The 18,882-nt window shown below is 37.0% G+C and overlaps 1 protein-coding gene across 8 annotated transcripts in view; it reads left to right on the forward strand.

Moving 5' to 3' along the window:
• Positions 1 to 18,882, forward strand: part of LOC130919388 (protein-cysteine N-palmitoyltransferase HHAT-like) — a 473,408-nt gene that overhangs the window by 370,958 nt on the left and 83,568 nt on the right. For all 8 annotated transcript variants that reach the window (XM_057842050.1, XM_057842041.1, XM_057842084.1 and 5 more), the window contains 6 exons: positions 165 to 285; positions 365 to 429; positions 568 to 681; positions 791 to 985; positions 1,746 to 1,961; positions 2,074 to 2,251. In XM_057842050.1, coding sequence (XP_057698033.1) covers positions 165 to 285; positions 365 to 429; positions 568 to 681; positions 791 to 985; positions 1,746 to 1,961; positions 2,074 to 2,251 — 889 coding nt within the window. The remainder of the gene's footprint in view (positions 1 to 164; positions 286 to 364; positions 430 to 567; positions 682 to 790; positions 986 to 1,745; positions 1,962 to 2,073; positions 2,252 to 18,882) is intronic.

Below are 18,882 nucleotides of genomic sequence, written 5' to 3' on the forward strand. Positions count from 1 at the left end.
ATCAATTTTAACTGGGATGTCTGGCAATGAATGATCATGTTTAATCAATGAAAAAGAGAGACCAAATTATAAACAGCTCTCTGCATGCCACTAGGTGTTCAACAATCTAATGCATTTGCTTAATGCATGCTCCAGGCTCACCATAGTGCATTGATTTCAAACAGATGGCATCAAACCCGAAGGTCCAAACGGCACCACTACCACGGAGGGAGCTCCTTGTCTATTGGCTGCTGTCCTTTGGGTCCCATTTTTACTCTTTTTATGAACTTCACAGGTTCTCAAAAGGTAGGACTCGTAGGAGAGTAATTGTCAGCACTTTGGTAAAGCTTGACAAATATTGTAATTTGAGGGATTTGTGTTTCAGAGCATGAAGCTGGATTGGATAGGGAGTTCGTACTGGAAAAAGGGTTTCTTAATGGCTTTAAAAGGGTATGTTTTGAAATTGCCGACTGTCACTATATGTGCACTATATGCAATCGCTCTTATAGAAAGTAGTAACATTAATGTGAGTTTAAGTTTAGTCATTGATTTTTTCTATGTTTAGTTTTTTCATGTATTTTTGGTCAGGATGCATTGGACTTTGAGTGGACGTTCTGGACCGCTTGGGCTAAGAAGTCCTTTCTATGGACTCTGATTGGGCATGCTGTCATATCTAGATTGTGCAGCGCCCTTTACCCGCAGGTCGGAACCAACCCACCTCATGCAAATTCTCACTTTTTCCCCTTAGACTCTGGATTGTTATTTCCACAAGATGTAAGTAAGCCATTTTTTTTTTACCTTTTGTCACCAGCTTCGGGTCATGGCACTCACAGTTTACGGCCTCTCAGCAGCCAGCAGCGTTTTGGGACTTAAAGGTGTGGCTGTTTTGCTTGTGCATGTGGCTTTGTCTTTCTTCGTGGCCCAGCTCAGAAAGCCCATTCTGTGTTGGACCTGCAACCTTCTGTTCCTCTGCACCCTTCACATCAGACAAATTCAGGACATTGGGGTAAGTGTAACGGCTAAATGCAAACACAAACCGGGAATAGAATTTAGATGGCGATTGTGGTGATGCTTTTTTGGAATATATATGTGGTTTGAATATGAAGATATATTTAATGGACACAAGAGCATGTAAGAGCTTGACATTAAATGTAGTGACAAACCTGTTTGATTGTTTCAAGTGTGTTACTTAAAGTGTGTTTGAAAAATGTGAAAAATATCCAATATTTCTTTCAATATTTTTTTTTCCCAACATGTTTTAAATAACATTTTTACATTCATTATTGTAATTATATATTTAAAAATAATCATTAAAATATTTTAACTACCCATAACACAAAAATTGAAATGTTGAATTCTCATATTTTTGATGATACAATATATGAGTGCAGCAATAATATTTAATTGTGCTAAAATTCTAACTACCGTAACTGTATTAATGTCAGTGTATACCAGTCAGTGTATATACCATGTAAAGGAAAGTCAATCTGAAAGGTGTGGGGTTATTTATTAATGTGTTTTTATTTCAAATGTACTAGTGTATATCAATAAAAGTAATTAATTTAAAAAAAAGATCAAATTAAAATACAGTTTAGATCCAGACATTTTGCCTTTTTTAAATTCCCGTGCCTTACAAAAATATTTGACTATAATTGATGATAATATACAATATTTGCCACTGTGATAAAAATTCTGTAACAATCCTACTTACTTTACACAAAGATTTAGCTAACTTTCCTTGCTTTTTACCCCTGGGTTTCCCAAAGAGAGGCTGGTACGAGCAGCAGGAGGAGTACTCTTTGCTGTTCTCCAGTGTATCGATGAATACTCTTCGCCTTATCAGCTTCAGTCTGGAGCACTGCGAGAGCCCCGCGGTCCACTCCGACGGCGTCCTGCAGCTGGGGTGGCTTTTGTCCTACACGTTTTACCATCCTTTCTTCTACAACGGACCTGTCATTACATACAACGACTACGTGGAGCAGGTAAGTCAGAGAAATTCTTTAACCTGCATGAAGTTGACACTAAGTGATGTGGATCATCGAATGTTAATTTTGTCAAGTGCTATATGGATGTTGAAGTGTCTCTTGCTTTCAGATGCAGAGGGCTGTGGAGGAGCGCAAGCAGCACAAAGGAGGCGCTCACTACCTGTTGTTTCGTTCCGCACGGATCTTGGTGTGGTGGTGCATTGCCGAATACATGATTCATGCCATGTACATGCACGCCATCAAGTCCAACGAGACTTACCTGGAGATTCTGCCACCTTGGGCCTTGGGTAAGTTACCGGTTGCACTGACTGACCCGTTTCTTTGATACTCATGTGACGGTTTGAATTTTAATTAGGCCTACATCTCTTTCCCTTTGCCCATCAAGTGTTTCCTTATTTCTGTTAACAAGTGTACACTCATTTATTTCCAATTACCAATACAATTAAAACTACCCCAAATAAATGGGCAAATAGAGGCCAGGAGGACTTTTCTTCACAGATTTATCTTTTTTTTTTTTTTTCCCACTTGTTTTTTATTCCCTTTTACAAAACAATTCACACTTACACCCAGTGTATTGAAATGACAAACAACAAACCTAGGCAAGATACACCAACAAATCAGAAAGAAAAACATGCATATAAAAGTTAAATAATAAAAAAAAAAAAAAAATAATAATAATAATAATAAATAAAAATAATACTAGTCTACAGTATCGTGGCCCAGCCTTCAATCTCTCCTGAATAATCCAGTCCACATCAAAGTTCTTGTTTATCGTTTGAAATTGGTGCCCTCTTTTATTTTCTAAAGTCTCTCCATTTCTTCCATTTCTCTTCAAATTGACTTTCTTGCAGTCTTAATCTAAATGTAATTCTTTCCATTTCACATAGCTCTTCCACCGTGCACATCCACTGCTCCTCAGTTGGCTGATCCACTTTACACCACAGTCTCGTGATTGTTTTTTTACTTGCAGTCAACAACACTTTGACAAGGTACTCATCCTCCTTTTGAATCATTTCCCGAGTTAAGTTCCCCAAATAAAGCACCTTGAATGTTTTTGGAATAGCATATCCTATTATTTTCCGCAAATCTTTCCAAATTATATTCCAATATTCTTTTATATTCTGGCAAGACCAGAATATATGCAGGTGTCCCACGTCCTTATAGCCACATGCTCTCCAGCATGGTTGTTGAGTGAATATAATTTCTTTCTTTTGCAGAGGACTTATAAAAAAGCGTACGATATTTTTCCAACTAAATTCTCTCCAAACCTTGGAGCTAGTGGATGTGCTCTGTGTCTCACACATCTTTGACCATTCTCCCTCGGTTATTTGTGCTTTAAGTTCTTTCTCCCATTTTTCTTTAATGTACAGAGATGTGTGTGTCTGACATGACATGAGTGCTTTATAGAGTTCAGAAATAACTTTGCATTTTTTCCCATCATAAACTTTCTTGAATACCTTGATAATCTCATTTTCAGTTACACCCTTGACCTCTTTGTCATAGTAGTCTTTCAATTGTATGTATCTATAATTGTCCTCCTCTTCCAATCCAAATCTCTGCTTCAATCTTTCAAAACTCTGCAGCTTGCCTCCTTCCACCACTTTAGTTATTGCCGTTATGCCTCTTTTTGCCCACCTCCTAAACCCTTTATCATTTAATCCTGGTGTAAAAGTTTCATCAAATGCGAACCAACTCAGAATTTTTGTTTCCCTTTCCAGATTGTACCTTTCCACCACAGTTTTCCATATATCCACTGTATTCTTAGTTATCTCCCCCAGTTGGTTATGCAGTGTTTTAATTTGTTCCTTGTGTGCTATTAAATTCCGCATTTCAATATTTGTTTTTCCTAATTCAATATCTTTCCATTTTGCAGAGTAACCTTCCTTGCACCAATAAACCAAAGGTCTAATTTGTGCTGCAAAGAAATATTCTTGCAGATTTGGCAATGCCAATCCGCCCTTCTCCTTTGGCAGCTGCAGAGTCTTGAACTTTATTCTTGGTCTTTTACCCCTCCAAATGAACCGCGAGATCCACTTGTCCCATTCTACAAATTGTTTTTTTGGAACTTTCACTGGCAGACATTGGAACAAATACAATAGTCTTGGCAAAACATTCATCTTGACCACTTCTATTCTTGAACTCAGATCAGTAACCATATCCGACCACCTCTCCAAGTCTTTTCTTATTTCTTGGTTGATTTTTGTATAATTTGCTTCATATAAATTGTCCATTCCCTTCGCTATATTCACACCCAGGTATTTTATTGATCCAGCTGTCCAATTTATTTTATACATATCATTTATTTCCTGTGATGGCACATAGTTTATTGCCAATATTTGAGTTTTGGAGATATTGACCTTATATCCCGAGTATTTCCCGTAATCCTCCAATAGCCTCATCAACTTTGGTAAGTTTTCATTTGGTTGTCGCAAGTAGACCAAAATGTCATCTGCAAACAACCCTATTTTATGCTCTTCCCTTCCAATTGTCACTCCCTTGATATTATCCTGTTGTCTTATCATTTGTGCTAATGGTTCAATGACCAACGCAAAAAGAGTTGGGGAAAGGCCACATCCCTGCCTCGTCCCTCGTGCCAATTTGAAATTTCCAGTCAGGCTGCCATTTATCTTAATTCTTGCATGTGGGTCCTGATATAGGGATCTAATGCAATTAATAAATCTTTCATCAAAACCAAATTTTTGCATTACTGTAAAGAGAAAGGCCCAATTAACACTGTCAAAGGCCTTTTCCGCGTCTATGCTTACCAAGATTGCACTTTCTCCTTTATTTTGTATTTCCTCCATGATAAGGAGTGTCCTTCTAATATTATCTTGTGTTTGTCTTTCCCTGATGAAGCCTGTCTGGTCTTCATCTATCAAATCATGCATAAATGTCTCCATTCTCTTGGCTATTATTGATGTATACAGTTTATAATCCACATTCAAAAGTGAAATGGGCCTGTAGTTACAACATTGCTCTCTGTCTTTACCTTCTTTAGGAATAATTGAAATGATGGCCTCTTTCCAGGAGGGGGGGATCTTTCCTGTCCTAAGAGTATAATTAAATGAACACTGTAAAACTGGAGTTAACTCCTCTTTGAATGTTTTATAAAAGCAAGCCCCAAATCCATCTGCACCTGGTGATTTTCCTGGTTTTACTTGGCTTATTGCCTTTTGTATCTCCCCCATTGAAATTTCCGATATCAACATCGCATTTTGTTTTATGCCTAGCTTTGGTAAATCCAAATTATCTAAAAAATTGGTCGTATATTCTCCTTCTTCTGACCACGGTTGAGAATATAATTTACGATAATAATCTTCAAATATTTCTCCAATTTCCTCAGGGTCATATGAAATTTTATTGGTTATTGGGTCCCTCATTTTATGAATACCATTTAACTCTTGTTGTCTCCTAACACGTCTTGCCAATATTTTGGTTGCTTTTGATCCTCCCTCATAGTAAGTTTGTTTAAGGAGTCTTGCCTTTTTTTCCAACTCATCCAGCAAGATATTATCAATGTTTTTTTCTAATCTTCTTCATCTCATTACATAAATCTGGATCATTCGTCTCTTTATGTTGTTGTTCCAGTTCTTTTAGATCTTTTGTTAGTTTTTGAAATGTGTTCAATCTGGCCCGTTTTGTGAATGTGGCGTACGAGATCAGCCTCCCTCTGAGTACTGCTTTTAGGGCATCCCATAAAATTACTGGATCCACCTCCCCATTATCATTATCTTTCATATAACTATTTATTTCCCCTTTAATTTGTTCGACCAAGTCTTTGTTGTTCAAAATACCTTCATTAAGTCTCCATAATGTATTTCTCCTTCTATTGTTCAAGTGAATTTTCAGATAAATTGTGCTATGATCTGCTATGTCCATCACTCCTATTTTACATTCTCTCACTCTATTCATATCACTTTTATTCATAAGAAAGAAATCAATTCTAGAGTATACTCCATGTGCAGCTGAATAGTGAGTGTAATCTCGAGTCTCTGGGTGCAGTTCTCGCCACACATCTGAAACATCCATTAGTGACATCATTCTATTCATATACTTATTAATGTGTTTCTTATTTCTCTTTACACTTGTAGTATCCAGTTTGTAGTTCAATATCACATTAAAATCACCCCCACATAGTAAGATTCCTTCCATTTCCAAATTTATCATATCAAAAATCTTCTCATACACCTTTTTGTCACTTTCTGGAGGGGCATATATGTTAAACAGTGTCACCAATTGATTTTCTAATTCCCCTATTACCATGATGTACCTTCCCTTCTTATCTCTAATTTCCTTTTTCAGGTCAAACTGCACCTTATTAGAAATCAATATCATCACTCCCCTCTTGTGATTTTGTCCATATGAGCTGGAGAATGAGTTACTGAGTAACCTAACTTTTTAAATGTTTCATGCTCTTCCCGTGTTAGGTGTGTTTCCTGGAGAAAGATGACCTGTATTTTTTCTTTTCTGAATTTGGATAAGGCCTTTTCTCTTTTCTTTTTGTTGTTCAGGCCATTAATATTTAATGACACCATCATTATATCATTGTGTGACATTTCTTGAATCTCTGAGCATTATTCTAGACCCCTTTACTGTAACACAACACCGAACAGACAAAAAAAAAAAACAGAAACATACAACCCAGACTCCCCGGTAATTATGAACCTTATTTCCCACAGGTTCAGTCTCCCTGTTGGCGGGAGAAGGGGATCTCCTTCTTTAAACAAAGGGCCCCTCCTAGTATATTGGGATTTCCCTAAATCAGAAATTCCCTTGCTACTAGTTATGTCCAACATAAAAATACATTTCTAAGACTCCTTGTCGAAATTTAATTAATTTAAGAAGCATCATTAATCATAAGCAGAGAGGATGTGATAACGATGAGGGGGTAATGTTAATGATCCCCATTCACCCAACCGTCGAATGATCTTAACTTTGAAGGAAAAAATATTCAATCCCCATTGTCACTCTTTGTACTCCACCCCATCACCACTCCCTCTAATGCACAAAACAAGCATTTACTCATCTTCAATTGCTCTTCTAAATTCCTGCAGCTTCCTTCTCGCTCGGCCCGCAGTGTCTTCAGGCGAATCCAACGACGCGGCTTTTTCGGCGCTTGTCGCGTTCCTCTTGTCGATGCGTTGCCATGTTAACGCACGAACGCGTTTCTCGAGTGATGTTAGGCCGCTTCCCACGCTGTCCTGTTGCTCCTCGATCTCCAGACCTCTTCTCTTCATGTCTCTCGTTGCTTCTCCCGCGCTGTCATAGATCCTAGGACCATCTGACCAATGGATCCTGATTTTACTGAGGGGTGTTTGAAAGCGTATCTTTTTTTCTTTCAAAACTTTTTTAACCTGAGTGTAGGATTTGCGCTTCTTCAGCACCTCTGTGGGGTAATCGTGGTCAAAAAAAATCTGCCTTCCTTCAACTTGAATCTTTTTTTTCCAAGCCTTGGCCAAAATACTTTCTTTAGTCTCGTATTTCAAAAAGTTGACCACAATAGACCTCGGAGGTGCTCCCGGTGGCGGTTTCTTCCCGAGGCTCCTATGCGCTCTTTGAATATGGAGGTCTGTCTCATCTCCACTTACGAGCTCCCGGCGGAGGAGTCCTTCTACCCGCTCGCGTACAGATTCGTTGTCACGCTCCTCCACGCCGTAAATTCTCAAGTTACAGCGCCGTCCGTGTCCTTCCACTTCAATCAGTTTGTCTTGTAATCGTGCTTGTTGTTTAAGGAGCGAAAGGATGGCTTCTTTTGCTTCGGTATTCCACTCCTCCAACTGGGCCACCCTCGCCTGCACTTCGGCGATATCCTTCCGCTGCACTTGAATGTCTGCTATGTTTTGTGCTAATTTTCTGTCCATTTCCTCCATAAAGTCCGCGAACTCACGTTTCACCTCCACCTTAAAATCGTCTTTGAACTTGGCGAAATCCTCTTTTACCTCTTTCTTGAAATCTCGAATTTCTCTCGAGATCGCAGCAAGTCCTTCGAGTAAAGTGTGAGATATGTCGGCGTCGCCAACTTCGCCTCTTCCTCCCGCACCTTCGAGTTCTTGGTCTTTTTTATCTTTAGACGTCATTTTTTTCTTAGAGCTTCTTTGCCCTCGTCCCCCGCTCATTTCTTGTTATTCAAATTTCGTGTTCGGTTGTTCTCATTGTCAGGGGGGAATAATTTTATCAAGTCGACGCGGAGCTCTGCTCTACGCTGCCATGCCGCTTCACCCGGAAGTCCTGACACAGATTTATCTTTTAATTGAAAAATTATGGCTATAAAATTCATTTGAATCTGGAAACACAAAATTAAGGCACATCGTTTGGATGTAGAATTAAATGTATAGTGTATATGCACAGTAGACACACATGCTCTTTATATGACATGTGGCTATATCCATGTTTTTTTCCAAACATCAAGACATTGATTGTTTCCAAAAAATGGAAATAATTAATTTAGGGATGTCCCGATCGAGGTTTTTGCACTTCCGATCCAATACCGATATTGTTTTGCACTTCCGATCCGATACCGGCCCATCTGAGCATGTATTAAAGTTTAAAGTTATTTAGCCTCCTTACTTAGTTGTCAGAATTCATGTTAAAAAAGGTTTTAGTACTCTTGATAACAACTAGCCAGCTGAATTAGGTGAGTTTGAATAACACACAACGGTTGGTAACAAGAAACGGACCTGTTTATTCAGTGACAAACACAAAACATTATAAATAACAAACAAATGGCATATTCAGTCAGTAAAACGTGCAAATAATATTGTAAACTGTCTTAAAAAAGCAAAACCCACCAACAACCTAGTGGAAAATCCCCCAAGCTATTAGATGCTTTTAATTTTTCGTGCATTAGTTAGAAAAATTGTTTAAAAAGCCTCTCAGGTTTAAATAAACGACTATTTCACTATCAAGTTAACATTTTAAAACAGTAAATAAAATACTCAAGTCCCCATTCTGTATCAGCAGCTTTAAACTACATTCAACTCATTTAATTTTGCGAATCAACTGTTAAAGTTGTTAAAATTGCTCCCGTTATTCCATAATTTCCCTTCTGTCTACTTTCGACTTGTGAAAGTTTTAAAACTGTTTTGAAGATTTAGGAGTATTTTAGATAAAAAGTTAATTAGGTTCGCTTGGAAGGTTCACAACAGCCTACTAGGGAAGTCTTCTGCTTTAAAATGGCGGCTGTTTACTTATGCATCTGGTTTTCAATACTTCAATGTTGCTAACGCAGTCGAGTCTGTCGTTTGCATCTAGTTCTATATAAGATGATATCTATTATCACCAGTAAAACGACGTTGACGTAGTTTGTATCGGATGTCAGCAGCAGTCAGGTATTCTTGTGTTTTTTATCCAGCGGCATGAGTTGAGCTAAAGCCGTGAGTTGAGCATTGACATTACCCGGGTCTTTGACAAGCATTATGTTTACTTTCGGGACGCAATGCGGTCCGTTTCTCATTGCGTCCCGAAGACCGTGCTGTGTATTAGTTCGCTTTACTTGACATTATTTCAATAATCGGAATTTGAATGTTTGTGAATCGTTCTCGAATCTTCCACGGCCGAATCGCTGAAGGATGTAATGACGGCTGGGCATGTTGTACCGTGGTTCTAAGTGTTGGATGGTGCGTCTTTACTCACGTGAGATAATAGCTCGTCATCCAGAATGAATTCTTCAGCAAGGACTCTTGTCATTCCCTGGGCTTTGGGACTGTCGAGTGCCAGTTTGTCACGCATAGCAAAAGCTTTTGCCAGTGTTAGTTGCGTAGGACCTTTCTTTTTTTCTTCGGTTTTCTTAACATACTCCTCATATTGTTTGTGGTGGTATTTCGCTAAATGCTTGATTAGGTTGGTTGTATTAAAACTTCTTACAGCTTAACCACTACGCTTGACTTAATTGTGGCATATGTTGCACTCTGCCTCTTCGTCTTTGTCGTCCTTTAAGGTGAAATGCTCCCGCACAGCTGACATTTTTACCGATAGTCTCTCGGTAAATTGGGAGACGGTAATGTGAATGTAGTGTGTTGAAGGTGTGCCATAAAATTCGGACCGGATTTTAGGGAAACCGACGCAAAAACTGGAATGGATTATGTAAATCGGTGCGCTGGAAAACCCGGACCCGGACTTTAAAAAAAAAACTGGATCGGAAGTCTGGATCAGAATTTTTCCGTGTTCCGATCCGATACCGATGCGCATTTTTTTGCCCATATCGGCGTCCGATCCAATCCAAATATCGGATCGGGACATCTCTAAATTAATTAATCGTTTTGTAATAGAAAATATAGTAGAATAAATAATAATAAACTAAAAAAGTTTTTTCCTTAATTTTAGGGCTAACGTTACGTGAGCGAGTGAAAGCTAGCGACAACTTATTGACTAGCGCTGAGAATCTACTGCTTTAAGATGGCGGCTGTTTACTAAGGTTGTAACGGTACATGTATTCGTATTGAACCGTTTCGGTACTTGGTGGTCGGTTCGGAATGGAGGCGTACCGAACAAGTTTCTGACATAATGTAACCCTTACTTTTCGAGGCTGCGAGTCGATCGGGTTACAGTTTCTTTGTGTAGATTATATTTACTCCGTATTCTCTACTATAATGAGGACCAACACGGTAGGACAGTAAGAAACGTCAACAGCGCGACAACGTTGCCACCGCGAGAACGCAGTGAAACGTGGCCGTTAAAGTCAATCAGCCAATGCACACCAGTCGCAGTGCGGCCGCGTGTTAGACCGCGTCCCAGAAGCGGCTCAACGCGAAGCACGCGAAAAGAACGGCAGAGTTTATTATTTGACGTAAGACGCGACCATCCTGCGTCAATACTACTAGCTAGCAGACCAGAAGTCACTCGTGTAAAAATACGGTGGATCCGGTCGATTTTCAAACTAATATGCAATCGTAACTTACTTTTTGAGTCCATCAGATCTCTTGAGTGGTAGATCGGGGCACAGTTGACTTGTCTTTGTTGATTTACAGTTGTCTTCTCTGCTATAATAATAACCAACACGGCCCCATGTTCAATACAAAACCCGCCTACCACAACAAAACAAGTAGGAACTAATATTCACATAGGAACTAAAGTTATACAACATAAAATATACAATATAAATAAATACTACATCACATTTGTAAAATACAAACACATAATAAAATAAATAATAGCCCATTTAAATTGAATAAATTGCAATGAGCTAAAACACCTGTAATTAAATAATAGGAATAATAGACAGATCCTACTTACACAATTAAATTTATTAATTTCTGTGTGTGGCGCTTTAACTTGAGAAAATCCAAAAATAAAGCTTTTGAAAAAAAAAATCATTGAGGCATTTCATTTGTAAAATACAGGTTAAAATCTTTGTCATTGGGATTGCTTTTCTCTTTAGCACAGGACTTCTTTTTTCTTCTTTCTTTCTGAAAGAAAGCTGACCAATAAGCGGGGTCTGAAGGGCAAATTATTGTTGGATTATTATCTTTAAATACTCACTACTTTTTGAGCAGAATTCTAGCTTTGTATATGCTACTCTACCTATTGATGAAAGCACAAAAGTGTGTAATAAACAACTAGCACATTTTTGCATTTTGTTTTCTTACTGTACCGAAAATGTAGCGGCTGTCATCTGCTGTAAGTTTTTTTTTCATCTTTTTATTGCTTCTCCTCTACGTACGTGACGTCAACGCATTGTCCCGCATTAATTTAAAGTAGTCTGGGCAAAACGTGATGCTTACAGTTTTTTAAACTCTTTTATTTTAAACTCGAGTTGCTTGAGTATTCGTTTCAGCTCTAATATATGTATGTATGTATATATATTATATATACATACATACATATACACACTCACACACACACAGTGGGGCAAATAAGTATTTAGTCAACCACTAATTGTGCAAGTTTTCCCACTTGAAAATATTAGAGAGGCCTGTAATTGTCAACATGGTTAAACCTCAACCATGAGAGACAGACAGCATGTGGAGAAAAAAAAAAAACTGAAAATCACATTGTTTTATTTTTAAAGAATTTATTTGCAAATCATGGTGGAAAATAAGTATTTGGTCAATACCAAAAGTTCATCTTGATACTTTGTTATGTACCCTTTGTTGGCAATAACGGAGGCCAAACGTTTTCTGTAACTCTTCACAAGCTTTTCACACACTGTTGCTGGTATTTTGGCCCATTCCACCATGCAGATGTCCTCTAGAGCAGTGATATTTTGGGGCTGTCATTGGGCAACACAGACATCAACTCCCTCCACAGATTTTCTATGGGGTTGAGACCTGGAGACTGGCGAGGCCACTCCAGGACCTTGAAATGCTTCTTACGAAGCCACTCCTTTGTTGCCCTAGCTGTGTGTTTGGGATCATTGTAATGCTGAAAGACCCAGCCACGTCTCATCTTCAAAGGCCTTGCTGATGGAAGGAGATTTTCACTCAAAATCTCTCGATACATGGCCCCATTCATTCTTTCCTTTACACAGATCAGTTGTCCTGGTCCCTTTGCAGAAAAACAGACCCACAGCATGATGTTTTCACTTACATGCTTCACAGTGGGTATGGTGCAATTCAGTATTCCTTCTCCTCCAAACAAGAGAACCTTTGTTTCTACCAAAATATTCTATTTTGGTTTCATCTGACCATAACACATTCTCCCAGTCCTCTTCTGAATCATCCAAATGCTCTCTAGCGAACCGCAGACGGGCCTGGACGTGTACTTTTTTCAGCAGGGGGACACGTCTGGCAGTGCAGGATTTGAATTCCTGGCGGCGCATAGTGTTACTGATAGTAGCCTTTGTTACTGTTGTCCCAGCTCTCTGTAGGTCATTCACTAGGTCCCCCCGTGTGGTTCTGGGATTTTTGTTCCCCGTTCTTGTTATCATTTTGACGCCACGGGGTGAGGAGTAGGCCTGAACGATATTGGAAAAAACTATTGTTGCGATTTTTTTTTGGGGGGGGGGGGGGGGGCTTTGGGGGGGTTGCAATATATTGCGATATTAAAAAAATATATATATATATATTTTTTTTAAAGAAATTTTCAATAAATGACTTGAATAGCTGTTTGGAAAGACTTTGGATGACTCACCATCACCACAGTGTACAGTGATCCCTCATTTTTCGCAGTTAATGGGGACCAGAACCTGCCGCGATAAGTGAAAAACCGCGAAGTAGCGCACCCCCCTCCCAATTTTTTTTTTCCTGTTTTTTGTGCTCAATGTAGTTATTCAGATTTATATATAAGATGTTTTTTTCTCCCTTTTTCCCCCCAACGTGATTTAAAAAAATGTATATAAATGAATGGTTTTTGAGCACGTCAAATGTCATAATTATGATCAGTTTTAAACATAGCTGTCCAACCAAATCATTTTTTAACAAGAATAAAGTACTGTCGTAGATAAATGCTTGGCTTTATTAAATGCTTATGTTTATCTACCTTAGCTGTAGAGCTGTCCCGACTAGTCGACATCATCGATGACGTAAATCCGTCGACGAGCAAAACATCCCGTCGACGGTTAATGAAGGGTTAAAAAAAATATATGTGTGGAAAGTTCAGAATGTTGGATGCTCTCTATGCAAGCGGGGAAAGCGGCACAAAGCCAAAAAAAGCGCACCAGAGTGTCCAAAACACTGACTTATTTCAAAGAAACAAAGGAGTGTACGTCTTCTGTCCTTCAATGCCAAGCTTTGCTGCACGTCGGCCGTGAATAAACACCAAGCGCCGTCACCCAGTTAGTAATTTTTTTTTTTCATTGTTTGTACACCAGAGGGTGCTGTCGCCTTACTAAATAATGATGTTTCATTGGCAATGGTGGGCCTATAAGTGCTATTAGTATTGTTCTTAATGCTAATTGAAAGGTTTATATCATGTTACGGTTTATTTTATGGTACAGAAAATTATATAAGGTTAAAAGGTCATAAATATATTACAGTATATACAGTGATTGCACTCAAGGGAGAGATTGTCAATGATAAGGTAATAATAATAATAATAATAAGGTAATTTAAAGTAAAGGCAATTCATATAGGCAATTCATTGATATATAAAAATGGTTTCAAAGGAAAAAGGTGAAAAGTTATTGTTAATTTCTAATTGTGTTGTTTTATTTGTGTGCACTGTAGGTCTTACGGTGTGTTTACATCAAGGATGGAATAAAAGTTGTAAACCATCAGTTTAAGAGACCATCTTTCCAATCAGGATGCTACACTAGTTAATTCTATCAGCATTTGAACTCATTGTTTGTGATTTATTATTGTTATTTACGTGTTTATTTGTACTTTAATAAATAATTTAAGTGTTCCAATATATTTTTTGTGAATTGATAAGCGTCAACAAAAATTTCATTGTTATATTAGTTAAAAAAAAAAAAAAAAAAAAAAAAAATTTAATTATTAGATTAGTCGACTAATCGTAAAAATAGTCGGCTGACTAATCGGGAGAAAATTAGTCGTTTGGGACAGCCCTACTTAGCTGTGAGGAGTGACATGTAGAAGTTTCAAATTCCTCACGATCACTTCTGGCATTTATATGTCTCCAACGTCTCCACACACACACACACACACACACACACACACACACACGCAACCCCCCCCCCCCCCCCCATACACACACACACGGGTTTTTATTACTTGGTGGGGTCCATTATTTTTACCTGACATGGAGAGTCCTGGTGGGACCCACCCTTTCTGAATGGTTTAAAAATCTGGTTTTAATTGCTAAATTCTTAAGATTGTTTTCTCCAGGTAAAAATGACTTCAAAATATGAATACACTCAACATAAACATTTTTTCCTGATATTTGGATCACGATGGGGACCGTCACCGTGGGGACCAGCCACAGAAAGTCTATTACACTTTGTAATAACCCTTTCGACATAAACACTTTTTCCTGAAATTTTGATCACCATGTGGACCGGCTAAAGGAAGTCTATTACACTATGTAACAACACTTTTCCAACCATTTTTCCCTGCATGAGATAGTAACATCTACTTACATAAGCATTAAACCATTCACAGGGCAAATTGGTGTTCAACAGACAGAAACTTCATATTCAGTGTATTTGTATATACAGTAAACTCATATATATATATATATATATATATATATATATATATATATATATATATATAGTTAGAAAATCTGGGTCTACCAGAATAAGAGATGTCAGCCCACCACATTACAGTATACTTTGTTCAGCAGGATGGTTGTCATACACCTTCTGCAGACACCTGTTCAGTGGTAGTTTGGTGGCAGGTTTCTTTTCTTGAGTTCTGATTTCATAGGTTTCAGCAACACTAGAACAATTTAACTTGTATATTACAACAAAGACAACAATGCAAACAGGAATAGGTGATCTTTTTGGAATATTCACAGTACACCTTAATCACGTCAAAACCAGGAATACTGTAAGAAAAAATGTTTCACTGTAAAAAATAAAAAGAGCAGACGAGGAAGACTATTGTGTCTTCGAGTCAATATAGCACTTGTATTTGCAAACATTTACACGAGTTAGGTACCACCGTATTGATACAGTTGATGTGGTGATAGTTATCCCAGCGCAAATGGCAGTGAGTTGAGCAGCGGGACTATGGAGGACCAGGAGTGCAAAAATTCAATAAATAAATACACAATTAAATAAATAATTAAAAGTGTCATTATAATGCTTCTATTTCAATATTTATTTATTTCAATTTATATTTATTTATTTCAATTTTTATTTATTTATTTCAATTTATATTTATTTATTTAAATTTTTATTTACTTATTTCAATTTATATTTATTTATTTCGATTTTTATTTCAATTTTTATTTATTTATTTCGATTTATATTTATTTATTTCAATTTATATTTATTTATTTCAATTTATATTTATTTCAATTTATATTTATTTATTTCAGATTTTATTTCGATTTTTATTTATTTATTTCAACTTTTATTTATTTATTTCAATTTTTATTTATTTCGATTTTTATTTATTTATTTCATCATTTATTTATTTATTTCAACATTTATTCATTTCACTTATTTATTTCATTCTTGCACTATTGTTCCTCTGGACGTGCAACCATGAAATAATTTTATCTGTCACGTTTGCTCGTCAAAGTTTCTAACGTCTGATTGGTTGCTCAGCAAAGTAAGTCTTAACTAGTCGATCTCAGATAATAGATTGAGGCCTGAGGCATTAGCTAATTTTTATGTACACCCGATACATAAGGTGGCAGTGTAGATCCGTATAATCTGAAAAATAATTGCTCTCTCAAAATCACAAAGACGACGAAGATTAGTAGCGTCACTAGCTTGGTCAGTGTAGCGGTAGTAGGCTTTGACGCATTTCGTGTGTTGTCCAAGCAAAACATACATATGTCCAAAATGTGCCCAGAGCTGCCCAGAGAAGCAGCAAATTTAATCGAGGACACTCTGAGGAGAACTCCACCAGCAGCCCATGGTGGAGTCCAGTCTGTGGCTTCTACATCGCGTGGGCCAGCGTCTTTAAACGGGGTGATGTCTGCATACGGGAAACTCTAGTATAACTCAGAAGTGGAACGGTCATTGGATATTTACCAGATTTTATTTATTTATTTATTTTTTTTTTTAAATCAAGTTTTGAAATAAGGCTTAATGACAGAAATAACTAGCATTTTCTAAGTAGTTTTACTCTGAACTCCGACATCATTTTTACATGATAATGATTTAGTTTGGGTCTAGGGGTGCTCCAGTGTCTCTCTAAAGTGGACCCGTTATCGAATAGGTCACCGTTTTCCCCCCTATATATTTAATAAAGGGACTTGCGCTCTGAAGCCCCGTCATTGCATTCTGAAGCCAGCGCATTGCATTACCGTGATGCACATAATGCAAACAATAATCCAAATGAGGGGCGGCTGGTTTGACTTCGTTTTTACGAGTGGAGGCTGGCTTGACCGCAGTTCTAAACTATCGAAAACTCTTCGATCAACATCTTGATCTGACAGAGCCGAGATGATGCCAATAACGTTAATTAATTGCTCTGTTTTGTAGGACACATACTCAGGGTCCAAATGTCCTGCTTCAATTTGTTCTGAGAAATCTAACATGTCCCAAGAGAGCTCATGCAAAATCTCAGATAGTGCCGCCATGTTGGGAAGAAATAGGACGAAGCAATCGCTTATTACTCGATCAACTCAAACCCCGCCTAGTTCACGCCCGCCCACCGAGTTTGATGAGCCAATGACAGATAAAATTATTTCATGCGGCCACACGGGGAACAAGAGTGCAAGAATGAAATAAATGTTGAAATAAATAAATGTTGAAATAAATAAATAAATGATGAAATAAATAAATAAAAATTGAAATAAATGAATAAAAATTGAAATAAATAAATAAAAATTGAAATACATTTTGAAATAAATATAAAATGAAATAAATAAAAATTGAAATAAATAAAAATCGAAATAAATTTTGAAATAAATATAAATTGAAATAAATAAATAAAAATTGAAATAAATAAATATGAGTCGAAATAAATAAATATAAATTGAAATAAATAATTGAAAATTGAAATAAATTAATATAAATCGAAATAAATAAATAAAAATTGAAATAAATAAATATAAATTGAAATAAATTTAAAAAATTGAAATAAATAAATAAAAATTGAAATAAATATTGAAATAAATAAATAAATATTGAAATAAAAGCATTTTAATGACACTTTTAATTATTTATTTAATTGTGTATTTATTTATTGAATTTTTGCACTCCTGGTCCTCCATACGGGACAGGCTCACTATAAAAAAGATTAGTCGAGATTTTAAGTGTGGTGACCAACTATGGACTCATCAGCTCAAATCACTTAAAAAACAGTTTTATATATATATATGTTTTTACCTTGACCTTTTACCAGATGTAATGGTCTAAACCACAAGGCAACAGAGATTTCAAATTTATCAAAGATGAGCTATATTTATACAATACTGCTGTTAGTGAGGAGAAAAAAAAAGTCTGTAGACTTAATAAACTATATTTTCCATGAAACATTTAGTATTTTAAACATTTTCTATACAGCCCAATATTAGGAACTTTGGCTGAAAATATTGTGACAAGGATGATTTAAAAAAAAAAAAAAAGAAAAAAGAAAAGAGGACTATGAATGCTAATTATAAACTATTAGAACTTTAAGATTGTACACCAACAAAACAAATAATGGCTATTGGCATCAATTAGAACAAACACTAAGGAATCTTAACTCTTATCTTCTCCTACTCTCCCGCTGAATGGCAGTAATTCGATTTTTAACATAAAACTTGACTGCGGTCCAACTCCGAGTCTTCAGGGCCTCCGGTGACGCAGAAATGCAGGCTTCACAGGCAGTCTTACCAGGTACTCTCCGTTTCTATGAAGTCAGTTAACGTTTTTTCCACTGCACGAACTTCAGTGACAGTCCACGGCCTTTTATTTGTAGTTTCTGAAGAAAGAAGAAAAACATTTTTTTTTAATGAAATTGTAGATAATGTTCCCACAGTCCAGATAATGCTCAATCTAAGTCACAGGAAGTTTTGACAGTTTAATCAATTGAAAACATAAATTGCATACCTCTTTTCCGAGACTATTGAGTCTGCACTTTCCTTCTTTTAATGGATGATTCTGAGAAAAAAAAAAAAAAAAATTGGCAGCTGACAGTGGTTCTCAAATGGGGGTACGCATAACCCTTAGGGTAAATGAAGGAACTCCAGGGAGTACGCAAGATTTTTTAAATAAAACAAACACGCAAAAATCCTCAGCTCATTATATTCTGCACAGAATCTCTACATTTTTAGCATGCATTTGGAAACTCAGTCCTCCCAAACTTTCCTTGTGTATGAGTGTTCCATTAAATGCCAAATAAATTCTGAGTCTATGAACCATTTCGGTGTACCAGAGAACACTCAGAGTGAATTTCTGAACACTGATCTTTTCCATGGG

The sequence above is a fragment of the Corythoichthys intestinalis genome, chromosome 1, assembly GCF_030265065.1.
Source record: "Corythoichthys intestinalis isolate RoL2023-P3 chromosome 1, ASM3026506v1, whole genome shotgun sequence".
Lineage (NCBI taxonomy): Eukaryota > Metazoa > Chordata > Actinopteri > Syngnathiformes > Syngnathidae > Corythoichthys > Corythoichthys intestinalis.